The sequence below is a fragment of the Ovis canadensis genome, chromosome 16 (genome assembly GCF_042477335.2).
Source record: "Ovis canadensis isolate MfBH-ARS-UI-01 breed Bighorn chromosome 16, ARS-UI_OviCan_v2, whole genome shotgun sequence".
Lineage (NCBI taxonomy): Eukaryota > Metazoa > Chordata > Mammalia > Artiodactyla > Bovidae > Ovis > Ovis canadensis.
In genome coordinates, this window is record NC_091260.1 from 45,095,848 (window position 1) to 45,115,388 (window position 19,541).

Here is a 19,541-nt window from a genome sequence, read left to right on the forward strand (position 1 = left end):
AACCTTAGCCTTGAGTAGACGGACCTTAGTCGGCAAAGTAATGTCTCTGCTTTTGAATATGCTATCTAGGTTGGTCATAACTTTTCTTCCAAGGAGTAAGCGTCTTTTAATTTCATGGCTGCAATCACCATCTGCAGTGATTTTAGAGCCCAGAAAAATAAAGTCTGACACTGTTTCTACTGTTTCCTTATCTATTTGCCGTGAAGTGATGGGACCAGATGCCATGATCTTCGTTTTCTGAATGTTGAGCTTTAAGCCAACTTTTTCACTCTCCACTTTCACCAAGAGGCTTTTCAGTTCCTCTTCATTTTCTGCCATAAGGGTGGTGTCATCTGCATATCTGAGGTTATTGATATTTCTCCTGGCAATCTTGATTCCAGCTTGTTTCTTCCAGTCCAGCGTTTTTCATGATGTACTCTGCATGTAAGTTAAATAAGCAGGGTGACAATATACAGCCTTGATGTACTCCTTTTCCTATTTGGAACCAGTCTGTTGTTCCATGTCCAGTTCTAACCGTTGCTTCCTGACCTGCATATAGGTTTCTCAAGAGGCAGGTCAGGTGGTCTGGTATTCTCATCTCTTTCAGAATTTTCCACAGTTTATTGTGATCCACACAGTCAAAGGCTTTGGCATAGTCAATAAAGCAGAAATAGATGTTTTTCTGGAACTCTCTTGCTGTTTCCATGATCCAGAGGATGTTGGCAATTTGATCTCTGGTTCCTCTGCCTTTTCTAAAACCAGCTTGAATATCAGGAAGTTCACGGTTCACATATTGCTGAAGCCTGGCTTGGAAAATTTTGAGCATTACTTTCCTAGCGTGTGAGATGAGTGCAATTGTGCAGTAGTTTGAGCATTCTTTTGCATTGCCTTTCTTTGGGATTGGAATGAAAACTGACCTTTTCCAGTCCTGTGGCCACTGCTGAGTTTTCCACATTTGCTGGCATATTGAGTGCAGCACTTTCATAGCATCATCTTTCAGGATTTGAAATAGCTCAACTGGAATGCCATCACCTCCACTAGCTTTGTTCATAGAGATGCTTTCTAAGGCCCACTTGACTTCACATTCCAGGATGTCTGGCTCTAGGTGAGTGATCACACCATCATGATTATCTGGGTTGTGAAGCTCTTTTTTGTACAGTTCTCCTGTGTATTCTTGCCACCTCTTCTTAATATCTTCTGCTTCTGTTAGGTCCATACCATTTCTGTCCTTTATTGAGCCCATCTTTGCATGAAATATTCCCTTGGTATCTCTAATTTTCTTGAAGAGATCTGTAGTCCTTCCCATTCTGTTCTTTTCCTCTATTTCTTTGCATTGATCGCTGAGGAAGGCTTTCTTATCTTTCCTTGCTATTCTTTGGAACTCTGCATTCAGATGCTTATATCTTTCCTTTTCTCCTTTGCTTTTCACCTCTCTTCTTTTCACAGCTATTTGTAAGGTCTCCCCAGACAGCCATCTTGCTTTTTTGCATTTCCTTTCCATGGGGATGGTCTTGATCCCTGTCTCCTGTACAATGTTATGAACCTCATTCCATAGTTCATCAGGCACTCTATCAGATCTAGGCTCTTAAATCTATTTCTCACTTCCACTGTATAATCATAAGGGATTTGATTTAAGTCATACCTGAATGGTCTAGCGGTTTTCCCTACTTTCTTCAATTTAAGTCTGAATTTGGTAATAAGGAGTTCATGAGCTGAGCCACAGCAGCTCCTGGTCTTGTTTTTGCTGACTGTATAGAGCTTCTCCATCTTTGGCTGCAAAGAATATAATCAATCTGATTTCGGTGTTGACCATCTGGTGATGTCCATGTGTAGAGTCTTCTCTTGCGTTGTTGGAAGAGGGTGTTTGCTATGACCAGTGCATTTTCTTGGCAAAACTCTATTAGTCTTTGCCCTGCTTCATTCCGCATTCCAAGGCCAAATTTGCCTGTTACCTCAGGTGTTTCTTGACTTCCTACTTTTGCGTTCCAGTCCCCTATAATGAAAAGGACATCTCTTTTGGGTGTTAGTTCTACAAGGTCTTGTAGGTCTTCATAGAACCGTTCAACTTCAGCTTCTTTAGTGTTACTGGTTGGGGCATAGACTTGGATTACTGTGATACTGAATGGTTTGCCTTGGAAAGAAACAGAGATCATTCTGTCGTTTTTGAGACTGCATCCAAGTACTGCCTTTCGGACTCTTTTGTTGACCATGATGGCTACTCCATTTCTTCTGAGGGATTCCTGCCCGCAGTAGTAGATATAATGGTCATCTGAGTTAAATTCACCCATTCCAGTCCATTTCAGTTCCCAGATTCCCAGAATATCTTCTCCTCTAGTGTAACCTGTAACAGCCCCAAAGAGTCCATTCTTTTTAAGGGGACAAAATTCCAACAGGTTCTTGTTGTTTGCCTTCTTTTCATTTGCTTTCTTGAGAACTTTAAATTTCAAGGGACAGCTTCTGGTTATATCGTCTTATAAAACACAAGCATTCTTCATATACAAGTTACAAATCTTCCAGTCTCGTAATTATGGCTGTTAAGTAACTCCAAAGTTTATTTCTAGGGAGTGGTTCTCCATATGTCTTGGATGTGCCTGGAGGTGTTGTACTAGAGAATGTTCTTTAGATTGAGGTAATCTTTAGTTTGCTCTGGACAGCAGTTAATAAGCTCAGATTCTTGGGTTATGGTGTTTATTCTGTCATTCCCACTCCTCTGAAAATTCATATTATTTTAGACAAAGAAGTATACTACAATTTGATGTTTTAGAAGAGGAGGCAAAAGTTTTCTCCCTTTCTGTTCCAATTACACCCTGACTACATTTATTGTTGAAATGTAGAGGAAAGATATGAAAAGGATAGAAAAATAAAGGAAAGATATAAAGGAAAAGTGTGATGAGAAGCTAAGTTTTCCAAGAGTACATCAGATGCCATTCATTACTCCTGAGTATTACCTAGAAGCCCTGGCATGTTTACACAATTAGCTTGTGTTTCTTCAAAGGCTCTTTAAATGAAGAACCAGATTGAAACAGAGATGATTCTTCAAGCTGAAGTTCTAAGGTGGATACAGATCTAAGCTGAGTTTTGGAAATCTTAGATCTGCCAGAGTTTGACATACTGGCTCTTGGGAGATGAGAAAAAACTAGCATAATAAACCTCCCAAAGAGCAGAGGGGTGGGAACTTATATTCATTGAGGATATTTTATGTTCTAGGCACTAGGTTTTATGTTCTATAATTACTATCATGATGCTGTTCTTATAGGAGATAAGAAAAATAGCAGAGTGTATGCTGGCTCTTGGGAGAAAATTAATTGGTGACCCACATAAAATGCTCTCTTCATTTGGATGGGTCCATAAAATTTCAATAGATCACTCAAATCATAAATACTGAAGGCATTTACTTTATCATAAACAAGATTTTATAGAGTGCTAATTAAGAATATACTGAAGAGTAAAATCTCTAACATAACTTTAAAATAAATGGCAAAATTGTTGTATCCCTTTTTGTTCGAAAGAAAGTAATGCAAGCAGTATACTAGTGCATTAGTTTGTAAAACACTGAGGGTCTTCAAAACTTGTATCTTTTTGGCTGCCTATATTAATTAAAAATGATTTTTTCCCTTAATTTGGGAAGACAATGCTCCACAGGTATTTGATTGAATATAAAGACACATAAACTCACCTGTTCATGCATTTTAAACTTTTCTTTCATAAGATCAGCATTTCTTTTTAGTTGTTCATTTTCACCTGTGTAAAAGTCATTGAAGAGTATTATAATATATAGAACTTTTCAAATAATATGGGAATATTTTCAACCCATCAAGTTTCTGTTCATGTATATATTAAACATGTGAATACAAAATCTACTACACATTAGGCTCTGTGAATGACATTGGGAATGCTGAAACAAAAAAAAATTATTGCTCTTCAAAGAACTTACAGCTTAGTGTTAAGACAGATGTGTAAACAGTTATGATAATGCTGTGATAACTGTTTGGTAATGGCAGTGTGTCTGAAATATGGTGGGGTGATATGGAAGGAAAGCTTAGGTCAGTTCTAAGTCAGGAAAGGGTTTGTAGAAGAGGAAGCACTTGATCTGAGACTTAAATAGTAAGTTGGAGGGATGCATTCTAGATACATAAAAATATCCAGAAGACTTTGGGCTTGAATCAATATAGCACATTTGGGAAAATTACAATTCAAGTACAGTATTGTTGGAGTGTAAATTATAAGCAGAATGTGTTAAACAGATTGGGAAAGTAACTTTATAGGAGGTAGACAGATTCTAGATGAAAAACTTTGAATTTTATTTTATAGGTTATAGACTCATCAAAGAATTCTGAACAGTGAAATGAAACGATTAGTTACATGTTCAAAAAGATTATCTGGCAGTGCAGAGGATGAATAGGGAAGGGGCTGACCCCAGAGGATGTCCATACATCAGTAATAGATCAAGTAAGAAATAATGGAGCCGAAATTAGGTCACTGGCAGTAGGAGACAATGGAAAATAAAGATAACTATATAGATGATAGAATTACCAGGAAACTTAATGCTGATTGGATAACAGCGGCAAAAGCAAAAGGGGAACCTTTGCCTTCTAGGTTTCTGATTTGAGTGAATGAAAACTGTTAATCAATTTGGGAAAAATTTAAATAGGAAGATTTTTAGGAATAGAATGATGGATCTCTATCTTTATCATGCCAAATTTGAAATGCTTGAGATATCCAGGAGAATATTTCTTATAGGCTGAGAAACACTTAGAGGTGGCTAAAGGAAAACTATCCTATAAAGGAGACTAAGAAGTGTCTAGAGATACAGGAGAGGGTGTTACTAAGAGAAGAGAGTTTATGGGGGCTATTATCCATGGCAGTAAATGCAATAAAAGGGGAAATTAGAGAACATTGAATCTGAAATCTTTGGGAGATGGCCAATTGTTCTAAGTTGAAGACTAGATGAAAAGTGAAGTGAAAGTGAAAGTAGCTCAGTCATGTCCGACTCTTTGCAAGCCTATGGACTGTATAGTCCATGTATGACTAATCCAGCCCAGAATACTGGAGTGGGTAGCCTTTCCCTTCTCCAGGGGATCTTCCCAACCCAGGGACTGAACCCAGGTCTCCCACATTGCAGGTGGATTCTTTACCAGCTGAACCACAAGGGAAGCCCAAGCATACTGGAGTGGGTAGCCTATCCCTTCTCCAGTGGATCTTCCTGACCTAGGAATCGAACAGGGGTCTCCTGCATTGCGGGCAGATTCTTTACCAGCTGAGCTATCAGGGAAGCCCCAAAACTAGAAGAAGGTAAGGAAATAGAGATAGTGAGTGCAGACCATTCCCTTGAGATTCTATTGCAAAAGGAAAGAGTGAGAGTAATTGGAGGGAATAAATCCTAAATCAAGGATACTTTGTTGTGTTTATTGAAAAGATGAGAGAGGTCTGAGTTGTTTAAAAGCTGAGAGGAATGACCAATAGAAAGAGGGAAACGGAAGAGAGAAAGGAAGGGACAATAGAAGATGCAACATCCCAGAAGAGAGAGGTGAAGAGAGATGAGAGTTAAGTGGAAAAATAAGTTTGGATAGGAAGAAGGATTTTTTTTTCTTCAAAGCTAAGGAGGAAGAAGTAAGGATATGTCTGTGTATGAATACACTGGAGGAAGTGCATTGGGAAGAAGGGATAGTGGGTGACAGGAAATCAGGTAGTTCATGTCTGACAGCTTTCATTTTTTCTATGAAATAGTAAAGTAGGTTCAAAGAGAAAGAAATATTTAAAGTTTGGGACTTAAAGGATGAAAAATTTAAAAGCCTGGATAAATTAAGGGTACATGTGAAACTGGGACTCAAAATGACTTTGCAATTTATGTTTTTTTACCAATAGCCTTCAGTGCCTATAGCACTATAAGTCAAGCAAGTATATGGCTGGATTGATCTGTATTTGAGGATTAGTATAGTTTATATTCTAGGATAGGTGAGGGAAACAAAACCACTGTACAAAAAAGATGAGGGACTTCCCTGGTGGTCCAGTGGCTAAGACTCTGACCTCTCAATGTAGGGAGTCAGGGGTCGATCCCTGGTCAGGGAACTAGATCCATACACTGCAACTAAGACTTGGTGTGGCCAAATAAGTAAATAAATATTTTTAAAAAGAAGATGAGTTGATATAGTAAGCTAAGCTAAACTAGAAGGAAAGGAAGATTTAATCTTTGAACAACATTATTGAGAACCATAGTTATATAATGCCCTATTAAGTAAAATTTAGGAAAAAATGAATATAAGTAAAATACAGTTTGCATCTTCAATTTGCCCTATTATTTCATACCTATTATAATTTTGACTTTTTTTTTTTTTTAAACCAAAACTCTTCTCTTGACAAGGCATGATGGAGAAGGAGTGGTGCTTCACATTTTTCTATATTCACTCTTGTTAACCACTAGGTGTTTTAAGGAAAATCAGATATACTTAGATCAGGAAAAAGTCAGTCCTGATTTAGCGTGTGGTGAGGGTTTGAAACAGAGCAAGGATCTGTACTTGAGCCAGACATTAAACGTGCCCATTTAAAAATTCTCTTTGTTCCTGCTGATCAATCTGTAGAGCTCTTTGTATTGTAGATATAAACTTTATGTTGGTATTTGAAAGCAATTTTATTTCAAATAAATAATTTGCTTTTTGACTTTTGTTTCACATGTAACATGCAGAGTTCTTTTTACATTGTTGTTGTTTGTACTTTTGTTGCATTGTTGTTAACAAGGTGCGCTAGGTCTGTTTTTTTTTTTTTCTTTATATAGTATCTGAGGTTTTCAGATTGGCTAAGATGATATCCCTCAGCTCCAGGTTATATGCTTTTCCTGGATTTTAAGTTTGTATTGTTCTTTTTTTTAAACAATTCATCTAGAATTTGTTTTTGATATGGTTGGAAAACTTTCCAGATGGTAAGCTAGTTGTGCCAGTACCATACTTTAAAATATCATTCTTTTTCAATAAATTAAAATATTCCTTGCATCATACATTAAGTTAGCAAATATTGGGGCCTGTTTCTAGAATCTAGATCATTCTTTCCATGGATGTATTTTTCACTTTTTATGCCAATACCATATTGATTTCATTACAATGGCTTCAGAGCACACTGTTTTCTGGTAGTGGAAGTCCTCCTCCTTTACATTCTTCTTATTTTTCATACTTTCTGTTTTTGTTTGTTTCTTCTGTCAAATGAACTGTAAGATTAGCTTATGCAATCTTCTCCTTTACCCCTAAATTTAAGATTTTAATTTAAACTACATGAAATGTGTATATTAAATTCAGGAAAATGACATTTTAATGATGTTAAGCCTTCCCTCTACCAGAAATATTGATAAACCCATCTAAATATTATGTTAGTATCTAGCTTTGGCATATCTGTAATTATGCTGAACAGAAGCACATAACTTACCTATGCATTAAAGTCATCACTGAAGAAATAGCTAACCTCCTCAATATTTTATACTGCACCTCAGTTGGCTTTTTGTTGGCTTTCATCTGTAGTATAATCCATGTTATATTATTATTATAATTCATGTTATATTATTATTGTTGGCACTGCTCTTTTTCATCATCTTCCCAGATTTTACATTAGATTTTCAAACACGTATCTCCACTTCCTTAAGGCTACTTCCTTAAGGTATAAGGCTCTTGCTGCACTGGCTGGAGTAGAGATAAATTCAAATAGCATCTTGATCACTGTAGAGTCCATCCGGTCCTGATATTTGACAAGGAATTGCTCTCTAACCTGAGCTAGACTTTGCTTTAAATCCAGAAAGAAGGAAATGGTCTTCTAAGAAACATGAATGACCAAGCAACTCTATCATATCCTTTATTACTACTTCTGTTACTTCTCTCTATTAGCCAAATAAAAAATGATGACATGGAACAAAAGGGAAAAATAGGAAATTCATAGTTATTTTTCATTTCAGTCTTTTTTTTACTCACGAGTAAGCAGAAGGTAGAGAGTGTTGGTAGAATGTGCGTGTCTCAAGAATTAAAATGAATGAAAAATGGTTGAGTTAGTTTTGTGCAGCATTTCCACTATTTTGGTAAGAATGAAATAGATATACATGTATAAACTATGAAGTATTAATTGTGTACTTCTATACTTCCACATATGAGTTGTGTTCTTTGATTTAAAACTAGTTTGTACAATAGAAAGATGAATAGTAAAATTCATGCTCATAATTAAAATTAAAAGCATTTTTCACTGAGAGCGATATTAAAGAACAAATTTCAGAACCTTTAATGTTATTTTTTTTCCTGATTTTTGAACATGGGCTCCACGTTTTCACTTTGCACTGTGCCCTGAAAATTATTCTGGTGGCCACAAATATTTATAGGTTTTGTTCTTTACCTTCCTTTTAATGTTCCTTTAGGAAATCTCTCTTGGAAGGTGGCAATTTTTAAATAATGAAGATTCTACAGTATATATTCGTAAGAAGTCATTTCCCCATACTTAGAAGATGCTTATATAAATATGATAGCATTCTTCAAAAGTTATACTATAAGCTAACAAGTCTGATTATTTTAAGAAGGTCTTTCTCACAATTATGTTGAAAGAAGTATTTCTACATTTTTCAAACTAATTTTCATGTAAGCATTATTTTTTTCTTTAGTAGTTGATCATGGATTAGCTGTTTCTTATACAACTCTTTTATAGAATAACACTGAATATATGCTTTTGCTCTTTTCAAAACATACTGATCAGTGATCAATTTGGACTACATCATTTTATTTAGCACAATTTTATACAGTAAAGCTGCACTGTCCATAACAATGTCTTTCTTAAAATCCACTCTTTTAGAGTATAAGGGCTCAAGTAAATTTAAGTTATTCAGGCTCAGTTCAGACAGGAAAAAAGCAATATTAAGTTGTAATAAATTATCTGGAGAAAAATTGACAAATATGTTTGAATTCTACTGATTTCGGCGGTGCTCTATATTTTCGGCTGATTTCTCGTCTATATTTTTTTTCTCTTTTCACTGCCCATGTGTTTAAATTCCTAAAATTCAATTGATCTAGAGCTGGTTATATCACAATAATTCTCCACTAATGGAAAAAAGACTCTGAATCTTGTTTTCTTTGCCCAGGCAGTAATAATCACTGATGATAAGTTAGCAGGTATAATGTCACTATCTCTCATATAGTGAATTACTGAGATTCTCTTAAAGTAGAATATAGAATAATGTACTTATAATAATATAAGAAACAATATAAAAATATTCCTATCATTTATGATATCTTGTGATGAACCATATTCTATTTTATGTTCATATCCTGAACTCCAAACACATATTACTTCAAAGATAGAATGAATTCATTCTTTGAAGTATAAAGACCAAATTGGGAAGCAGAGGATAGGGTAATGAAGCAGCAAGAAAACAAATGCTCATAGTATAAAGGGCTGCCAACACTCTTGCATAATCTACACAATGGGCCCTTGCCTTTCTCCAGCCTAATTAGACGGCATAACAGATGTCATTAAATATTGTTTCATGACTTTCCTTCTCTGTGTCAGGTTATCAGTAATAAATGAAGAGCTTCTTTGGTCCTTGACAATGAGAACATCTCAGAAAATATATTTAACTTAATCATCCAATCACTCATGAGGATGAGAGACTCAAGTTTTCCCTTAAGTTACAAAATTCCAATGTTATTGCCATAGATGGTTTGTTGTTGTTTAGTTGCTAAGTCATGTCTGACTCTTTGCAACCCCATGGACTATAGCCCACCAGGCTCCTCTGTCCATAGGATTCTCTAGGCAAGAATACTGGAGTGGGTTGCCATTTCCTTCTCCAGGGGATCTACCTGACCTAGGGATCAAACCTCAGTCTCCTGCATCGGCAGCCAGATTCTTTACCACTGAGCCATCATGGAATGGTAAGAGGGATCATCCACTGTCTCACATGTAACTGGTAAATATTAGGAGGGAATAGGCAGGCCAACATAAATAACAAAATCACAAAATCTAAAAAGTAGTGACAAACAGATAAAGTGTTCTAAACTAATAGTCTCTAAACTCTCATAATTGTGTGCCCTGTTAATGAAAATAATGAGAATGTACACCCTAATTCTTGTCTAGTTATTTATAAATTATATATATATCACTTTATTACTGTATACTGTATTACTATAATTCTTAAAATGGATACAAGTAGAAGTTAAGAAGGTGAACTAAAGAGGAAAAAATGCTAACTTATTCTAATATTATTTAAAGCACTGTTATGAAACTTTAAAATTATTGACTCACTATTATTGTTAATAAGTTTTAGTGAGATAACGCCACTGGAAATGCATCAGTAGCTTTTACAATGTTGATTTAATTCTTTGATTATGAAAATTTTTTAAATATTCAGGCTGTCTTGATACTTGGATTTGATGGTTCAAATGCATCACTGGCTGCACTTACTAAATCACAACACAGTCATCCTTGGGTTTCCACTGGAGATTAGTTCCAGGACTGCTGTGGGTACCAAAATTCATGGATATACTCAAGTCCCTTACATAAAATGGTGTAGTATTTGCATATAACCTATGCACATCCTGTATATCTTTTCAATATTTTTTAATCTCTAGATTACTTATAACACCTAATACAATGTAAGTGCTATGTGAATAGTTATAAATACGATGTAAATAGTTACTTTTGTTGTTGCCAGTCACCAAGTCATGTCCAACTCTTGGCAACCCCATGGACTGCAGCATGCCAGGGTTTCCTGTCCCTCACCATCTTGTGGACTTTGCCCAAGTTCATGTCCATTGAATCAATGATGCCCTCTAATCATCTCATCCTCTGTTGCCCTCTTTTCCTGCCTTCAATCTTTACCAACATCAGGGTCTTTTCCAAAGAGTAAGCTGTTCGCATCTGGTGGCCAAATCACTCAGCATCAGTCCTTCCAATGAATATTTAGTCTTGATTTCCTTTAGGATTGACTGGTTTGATCTCTTTGCTGTCCAAGGGACTCTCAAGAGTCTTCTCCAGCACCACAGTTTGAAAGCATTAATTCTTTGGTGCTCTGCCTTCTTTACGGTCCAGCTCTCACATCTGTACATGACTACTGGAAAAACCAAAGCTTTGACTAGATGGACCTTTGTCAGCAACGTGATGTCTCTGCTTTTTAATACACTGTCTAGGTTGGTCATAGATTTCTTGCCAAGAAGCAGTCATCTTCTAATTTCATGGCTGCAGTCACCATACTCAGTGATTTTAGAGCCCAAGAAGAGGAAATCTGTCACTGCTTCCACGTTTTCCCCTTCTATTTGCCATGAAGGGATGGAATTGGATGCCATGATCTTAGTTTCTTTAATACTGAGTTTTAAGCCAGCTTTTTCATTCTCTTCTTTCATCTTCATCAAGACGCTCTTTAGTTCCTCTTTGCTTTCTGCCATTAATAGTTACTAGCCGTTGGCAAGTTCAAGTTTCGCTTTTTTGAAACTTTCTGAATTTTCTTTCAAGTATTTTCAGTCTAGGTTGGTTGCATCCATGGATGCAGGACCTGCAGATATGAAGGGCCGACTGTACTCATTTTTCAGCCCCAAACACTGATTATGCAAAAGTGATTTGTTTTTGAAATTCTATCAAATCCATCTTCCTTGATGTTGTTATAAGCCTCTCAAAAGATTTTTGAAAACAAACATTTAACAAAGGGTTGAGAATCATTGTTACATCGTTTGAAGAATTTTAAATTGAATTTAGCTTTCTATGCCAAGTTTAATACGCAAGTAAGAATATTTAAAGTTGACACATTTTTGGTCCCCAATCACTTAATGATGGAACCATTTCTAAATATTCATTTGCAAACAGTCCTGCTAGAGATTAATTTTTTCAAAGGCAGTTACACTTGGCCACCATTGGCTGACCATTTTATCAGTTATGATGGTTTTTCATTATTTTTAAACTTTTTAATGTGTCTGAACTTGTACAAGGGTTGAAGTGACAGCTCTGCTACTTTTTTATTGCTGATTTTTGCTTGCATTATTAGTATTATTGTCAAACATATTTTATTTCTTAAAGCTACTGTCCAGTTTGAAAGGATTGTTTTGATTGTAAGTAGCTAATATAATATATAAACCCTCTTAAGCAGGTCCATGTAGACTGTACTACACATATCAGTACACTGAGACGAGAAAAAATAAAGATGCAACTGTTTAGTTTTAGAACTCTCACTCTCCTTGGAAGAAGAATAATCTTGTGTATCATAAATGATATATAACTGATATGCAGAAAGAATAAAGAATAACATTCCATTATTAAATTTTCATCAGAATTATTCAGTCGCTCAGTCATGTCCGACTCTTTGCAACTCCATGGACTGCAGCACGCCCGGCCTCCCTGTCTATCAGCAACTCCTGGAGTTTACTCAAACTCATGTCCATCGAGTCGGTGAAGCCATCCAACCGTCTCATCCTCTGTTGTCCCCTTCTTCTCCCGCCTTCAATCTTTCCCAGCATCAGGGTCTTTTCCATTGAGTCAGCTCTTCATATCAGGTGGCCAAAGTACTGGAGTTTCAGCTTCAGATCAGTCCTTCCAATGAACACCCAGGACTGATCTCCTTTAGGATGGACTGGTTGGCTCTTTGCAGTTCAAGGGACTCTCAAGAGTTTTCTCCAACACCACAGTTCAAAAGCATCAATTTTTCGGCACTCAGCTTTCTTTATAGTCCAACTCTCACATTCATACATGACTGACTGCTGCTGCTGCTGCTGCTACTGCTACTGCTGCTAAGTCACTTCAGTCGTGTCCGACTCTGTGTGACCCCATAGACGGCAGCCCACCAGGCTCCCCCCATCCCTGGGATTCTCCAGGCAAAAACACTGGAGTGGGTTGCCATTTCCTTCTCCAATGCAGGAAAGTGAAAAGTGAAAGTGAAGTCGCTCAGTCGTGTCTGACTCTTCGAGACCCCATAGAGTGCAGCCCACCAGGCTCCTCCGTCCATGGGAATTTCCAGGCAAGACTACTGGAGTGGGGTGCCATTGCTACTGCTGCTAAGTTGCTTCAGTCATGTCTGACTGTGCTACCCCATAGACTGCAGCCCACCAGGCTCCTCTGTCCCTGGGATTCTCCAGGCAAGAATACTGGAGTGGGTTGTCATTTCCTTCTCCAATGCATTAAAGTGAAAAGTGAAAGTGAAGTCACTCAGTCATGTCCAGCTCTTCACGACCCCATGGACTGTAGCCTACAAGGTTCCTCCGTCTGTGGGATTTTCCAGGCAAGAGTACTGGAGTGGGTTGCCATTTCCTTCTCCAGTACATGATTGACTACTGTTAATAAAAAATAAGCATTAATAGGAATTGTGTTTTTTCTTTCTGCATCTCAGCGGATCATCTTTTACACAGCCCATAAGCACCTACTGAAAAGACTGATGGATGAGAGTAAAGGGAGGTAGCATTTCTCTCATAGTGGCTGAAGAAACTCAAGCTTACAGGGAAACTGATTCAGTAACTCAATAATGCAGTTAAGACACCATGTCCTTTTAGTCTTTTCTTGCTGCTCTCCTCAATGTTGTCATCACTTTCAGGTTGAAAGCAAACAGTCTGCATCAATTTCAGGCATTATATGCAGACTTAACAACAACCAGAACAGTTTTTTGGAAGAGAGGAAAATATTTCAGAAGCCCTCCCTTGGAATTGGGGTGTGACTAGCTTCTCCCGAGGCATATGATCACGTGGATTAAAAATGAATCTTAGAAAAAAAAAGTCAGGTTTATATTAAGAAAAGGAAATAGTTTCTGGGGAGGCAGACATTTATAACCAGTATAACCTTGATAAGCAAATTATCCATACAGTCTTGAGAATCAAACAGATCAAAGAGAAGAAAGACAGGTAGTTCACACCTATCATGTTGGTCAAAACCTGTAGGAGCACTGGACAAATGAAATCAGTGAATCACTATTTCTTTCTGAGAGGCAGCATAGGATATCCATTTTTCAGAAATGGATTATTAAAAGATCTGTACTACCATATCTGTGAAAATATAATATTCTTGACTATTGGTTGATATTTGATAACCTCTTATAAAGCAATATGTTTAACATGTTTATAATTATAATCAACTTTCTGGAACTTCAAAGTATTTAATGTTAATCTCTGGTAGATGTTTTATTTGAACAAAATCCTGGAAAGAGTTAAACTCCTGGAAAGAGTTGAATCCTGTGAAGGATTATGAACAGATACATTTAAAAAAATGCAGCTAGGTGTCATATTTAGTCCGAGAAAGCAAAAGTTGTTCTGAGCCCTTGGCACTGAGTTGGAAAAATGAAAGCCCAAACCAGGTGTGGGATAGAGATCAAATACTGGGAAAAAAAAAATGAGCAGGATGCTAGAACTAAGTCAAGCAAAAACCTATGGGACATACCATGATCAGACATCTGCAGGAAAAAATTTTAAAAAAGATATTGGAGATGGTATGATTCTCTGTCTACTACCCTTCTTGATCTCCAGAACAACTCTTAGTGGTGTATCAACATGGAAATGAATCCTTATGTACTGCAGAAGCTGTTGGGCAGTGTAAGTGTGAAGTCTTCTGATCCAATTTCTATATTTGTTTCATTAACACTTGAGGAAATATTTTAAGGTAAAGCAATGGGGGAAAAGTAAGAACTAATAGTAATTCTTAAAAGACTATAAAATCATCATATAAAAGACTATAAAAGACATCAAATCAAATAAATACCATATAAGGTCAGTATTGTATCTCCTCTATATATGGAAAGTAGTTTCATTATGAGAAAAGCAGAGGACTAAGAGAAAAAATTCTTATTGTTTGGTGTCAGTTTTATGAGACCTTGGAGGCAATTTAGTTTAAACTCTAATATAGTAGAGGAAGATCCTAGGAGAAGCGATAGGCTACCCACTCCAGTATTCTTGGGCTTCCCTGGTGGCTCAGCTGGTAAAGAATCTATCTGCAATGCAGCAGACCTGGGTTCAATCCCTGGGTTGGGAAGATCCCCTGGAGAAGGGAAAGTCTACCCACTCCAGTATTCTGGCCTGGAGAATTCCATGGACTGTATGGTCATGGGGTCCCAAAGAATGGGACACATCTGAGTGACTTATTAATTATAGTAGAGGAAAATGCCACTAACATTGCACTGTAACTAAATTAAAGCAAGACAAAACACTCGGTTGTCTTATTTTGTCAGCGGCGGCCTACTGGCTTAGCATGACTATCCAAGTAAGACAAGCTGAAGATGTTGGCTTCATTTACACAAATAAAACCTTACTTAATGACAGAAATTAAATAGTAAACTATCTCTGAAGTTTGAATAGAATGATGTAATTACTCATAATACCCATCCTTTAAAACTGAACACAAGGTTATTAAAGACCAAGAATACTTCTGAGAATACATATACTTCTAACCTTTCTAAAGTAATAAAGAGAATTATTATAATCAACTATAAAACCCTGATGTTCTTATCAGAATATGACTGAATTGTTCTATTCAGCATGACCTTTCTTATTTTACAATAATTTAGGAAGACATTATTGAGTAGTAAGGAATCCTGCTGATAAATTTAACAAGATCAGATTAAGAGAAGATTACTGTCAGCAATGTAAAAACTTTCTATTCTTCAAGATGCTTAAATACAACCATATTTTATTTTTAGATTTTACTTTTTTTCTAACTTACCCTTCAAATTATGTTGATATTCAATGGTATGCTGTAGCCCTTTTATCATATCATGAAGAGTAGCACATTCTAGAACATAAAAGATAAATCTATTTGAATATTTACTTTCATTTTGGAATTATTATCTCAAAGTTAAAAAATACTTAAAATAATATTTAATTGACAATTATGAGACTTAATAAAGCAACCAGGTATCTCAAAATAAGTTATATAATACACTTTTTTTTTTACATTGAAGGGTAATTGCTTTATAGAATTTTGTGGTTTTTTGTCATACATCAACAAGGACCAGCCATTGGTACACACATGTCCCCTCCCTCCTGAGCCTCCCTTCTATCTCCCTCCCCATACTGCCCTTCAGCCTGTCAGAGAGCCCTTGTTTGAATTCCCTGAGTCATACAGCAAATTCCCATTGGCTATCTATTTTACATATGGTATTGTAAATTTCCATTTTATTCTCTCCGTACACCTCCCCTTCTCACTCCTCCCCTCCTCTATGTCCATAGGTTTGTTCTCTGTTTCTCCATTGCTGTCCTGAAAATAAATTCATCAAAGCCATCTTTTTAGATTCCATATATATATGTGTCAATATAAAATATTTATATTTCTCTTTCTGACTCACTTTGTATGATAGGCGCTAGGTTTGTCCACCTCATTAGAACTGACTCAATTGCGTTCCTTTGTATGACTGAGTAGTATTCCACTATATACATGTACCACAGCTTCTTTATTCTTTCATCTGTAGATGAACATCTAGGTTGCTTCCATGTTCTAGCTATTGTAAATAGTGCTGCAATGAACACTGGGGTATGTATCTTTTTCAATTTTTTTTCCTTAGGGTACATGCCTATGAGTGGGATTGCTGGATCATATGCTGGTTTTATTCCTAGCTTTTTAAGGAACCTCCATACCATCTTCCATAGTGGTTGTATCAGTTACATTCCCACCAGCAATGCAAGAGTGTTCCCTTTTCTCTATACCCTCTCCAGCATTTATTGGTAGATTTTTTTATGATGGCCATTCTGACTGGTGTGAGGTGGTATCTGATTGTAGTTTTGATTTGTATTTCTCTTAATAATGAGTGACGTTAAGTATCTTTCCATGTGCTTGTTCAGTTCAGTTCAGTTGCTCAGCCATGTCCGACTCTTTGTGACCCCATGAATTGCAGCATACCAGGCCTCCCTGTCCATCACCAACTCCCGGATTTCACTCAGACTCATGTCCATTGAGTCAGTGATGCCATCCAGCCATCTCATCCTCTGTCATCCCCTTCTCCTCCTGCCCCCAATTCCTCCCAGCATCAGAGTTTTTTTCCAAAGAGTCAACTCTTTGCATGAGGAGGCCAAAGTACTGGACCTTCAGCTTTAGCATCACTCCTTCCAAAGAAATCCCAGGGCTGATCTCCTTCAGAATGGACTGGTTGGATCTCCTTGCAGTCCAAGGGACTCTCAAGAGTCTTCTCCAACACCATAGTTCAAAAGCATCAATTCTTTGGTGCTCAGCCTTCTTCACAGTCCAACTCTCACATCCATACATGACCACTGGAAAAACCATAGCCTTGACTAGACAGACCTTTGTTGGCTAAGTAATGTCTCTGCTTTTGAATAGGCTATCTAGGTTGGTCATAACTTTTCTTCCAAGGAGTAAGCGTCTTTTAATTTCACAGCTGCAGTCACCACCTGCAGTGATTTTGGAGCCCCCCAAAATAAAGTCTGACACTGTTTCCACTGTTTCCTTATCTATTTCCCATGAAGTGATGGGACCAGATGCCATGATTTTCGTTTTTTGAATGTTGAGCTTTAAGCCAACTTTTTCACTCTCCTCTTTCACTTTCATCAAGAGGATTTTAGCTCCTCTTCACTTTCTGCCATAAGGGTGGTGTCATCTGCATATCTGAGGTTATTGATATTTCTCCCAGCAATCTTGATTCCAGTTTGTGCTTCTTTCAGCCCAGCGTTTCTCATGATGTACTCTTCATATAAATTAAATAAGCAGGGTGACAATATACAGCCTTGACGTAGTCCTTTTCCTATTTGGAACCAGTCTGTTGTTCCATGTCCAGTTCTAACTGTTGCTTCCTGACCTGCATACAGATTTCTCAAGAGGCAGGTCAGGTGGTCTGGTATTCTCATCTCTTTCAGAATTTTCCACAGTTTATTGTGATCCACACAGTCAAAGGCTTTGGCATAGTCAATAAAGCAGAAATAGATGTTTTTCTGGAACTCTCTTGCTGTTTCCATGATCCAGAGGATGTTGGCAATTTGATCTCTGGTTCCTCTGCCTTTTCTAAAACCAGCTTGAACATCTGGAAGTTCACAGTTCATGTATTGCTGAAGCCTGGCTTGGAGAATTTTGAGCATTACTTTCCTAGCGTGTGAGATGAGTGCAATTGTGTGGTAGTTTGAGCATCCTTTTGCATTACCTTTCTTTGGGATTGGAATGAAAACTGACTTTTTCCAGTCCTGTGGGCACTGCTGAGTTTTCCACATTTGCTGGCATATTGAGTGCAGCACTTTCATAGCATCATCTTTCAGGATTTGAAATAGCTCAACTGGAATGCCATCACCTCCACTAGCTCTGTTTGTAGTGATGCTTTCTAAGGCCCACTTGACTTCACATTCCAAGATGTCTGGCTCTAGGTGAGTGATCACACCATCATGATTATCTTGGTCATGGAGATCTTTTTTATACAGTTCTGTGTATTCTTGCCACCTCTTCTTAATATCTTCTGCTTCTGTTAGGTCCACACCATTTCTGTCCTTTATCGAGCCCATCTTCTTGAAGAGATCTGTAGTCCTTCCCATTCTGTTCTTTTCCTCTATTTCTTTGCATTGATCACTGAAGAAGGCTTTCTTATCTCTTCTTGCTATTCTTTGGAACTCTGCATTCAGATGCTTATATCTTTCCTTTTCTCCTTTGCTTTTCACCTCTCTTCTTTTCACAGCTATTTGTAAGGCCTCCCCAGACAGCCATTTTGCCTTTTTGCATTTCTTTTCCATGGGGATGGTCTTGATCCCTGTCTCCGGTACAATGTCACAAACCTCATTCCATAGTTCATCCGGCACTCTATCAGATCTAGGCCCTTAAATCTACTTCTCACTTCCACTGTATAATCATAAAGGATTTGATTTAGATCATACCTGAATGGTCTAGTGGTTTTCCCTACTTTCTTCAATTTAAGTCTGAATTTGGCAATAAGGAGTTCATGAGCTGAGCCACAGCAGCTCCTGGTCTTGTTTTTGCTGACTGTATAGAGCTTCTCCATCTTTGGCTGCAAAGAATATAATCAATCTGATTTCAGTGTTGACCATCTGGTGATGCCCATGTGTAGAGTCTTCTCTTGTGTTGTTGGAAGAGGGTGTTTGCTATGACCAGTGCATTTTCTTGGCAAAACTCTATTAGTCTTTGCCCTGCTTCATTCCACATTCCAAGGCTAAATTTGCCAGTTACTCCAGGTGTTTCTTGACTTCCTACTTTTGCATTCCAGTCCCCTATAATGAAAAGGACATCTTTTTTGGGTGTTAGTTCTAAAAGGTCTTGTAGGTATTCACAGAACCATTCAACTTCAGCTTCTTCAGCGTTACTGGTTGGGGCATACACTTGGATTACCATGATATTGAATGGTTTGCCTTGGAGACGAACAGAGATCGTTCTGTCGTTTTTGAGATTGCATCCAAGTGCTGCATTTCAGACTCTTTTGTTGACCGTGATGGCTACTCCATTTCTTCTAAGGGATTCCTGCCTGCAGTAGTAGATATAATGGTCATCTGAGTTAAATTCACCCATTCCAGTCCATTTTAGTTCGCTGATTCCTAGAATGTCGACAGTCACTCTTGCCATCTCCTGTTTGACCACTAGATGACCATGTGCTTGTTAGCCATCTGTAATACACACTTTTTAAATAGTCTTTAAGTTAAACACACTCC

The 19,541-nt window shown here is 37.4% G+C and overlaps 1 protein-coding gene across 1 annotated transcript in view; it reads right to left on the reverse strand.

Moving 5' to 3' along the window:
- The window catches only part of CCDC152 (coiled-coil domain containing 152), a 39,545-nt gene that overhangs the window by 10,778 nt on the left and 9,226 nt on the right, over positions 1-19,541 (reverse strand). Inside the window, exons 3-4 of the mRNA XM_069556430.2 lie at positions 15,616-15,684; positions 3,656-3,720 (exon numbers count right to left, since the gene is read on the reverse strand). Of these exons, the coding sequence (XP_069412531.1) occupies positions 3,656-3,720; positions 15,616-15,684 (134 nt within the window). The remainder of the gene's footprint in view (positions 1-3,655; positions 3,721-15,615; positions 15,685-19,541) is intronic.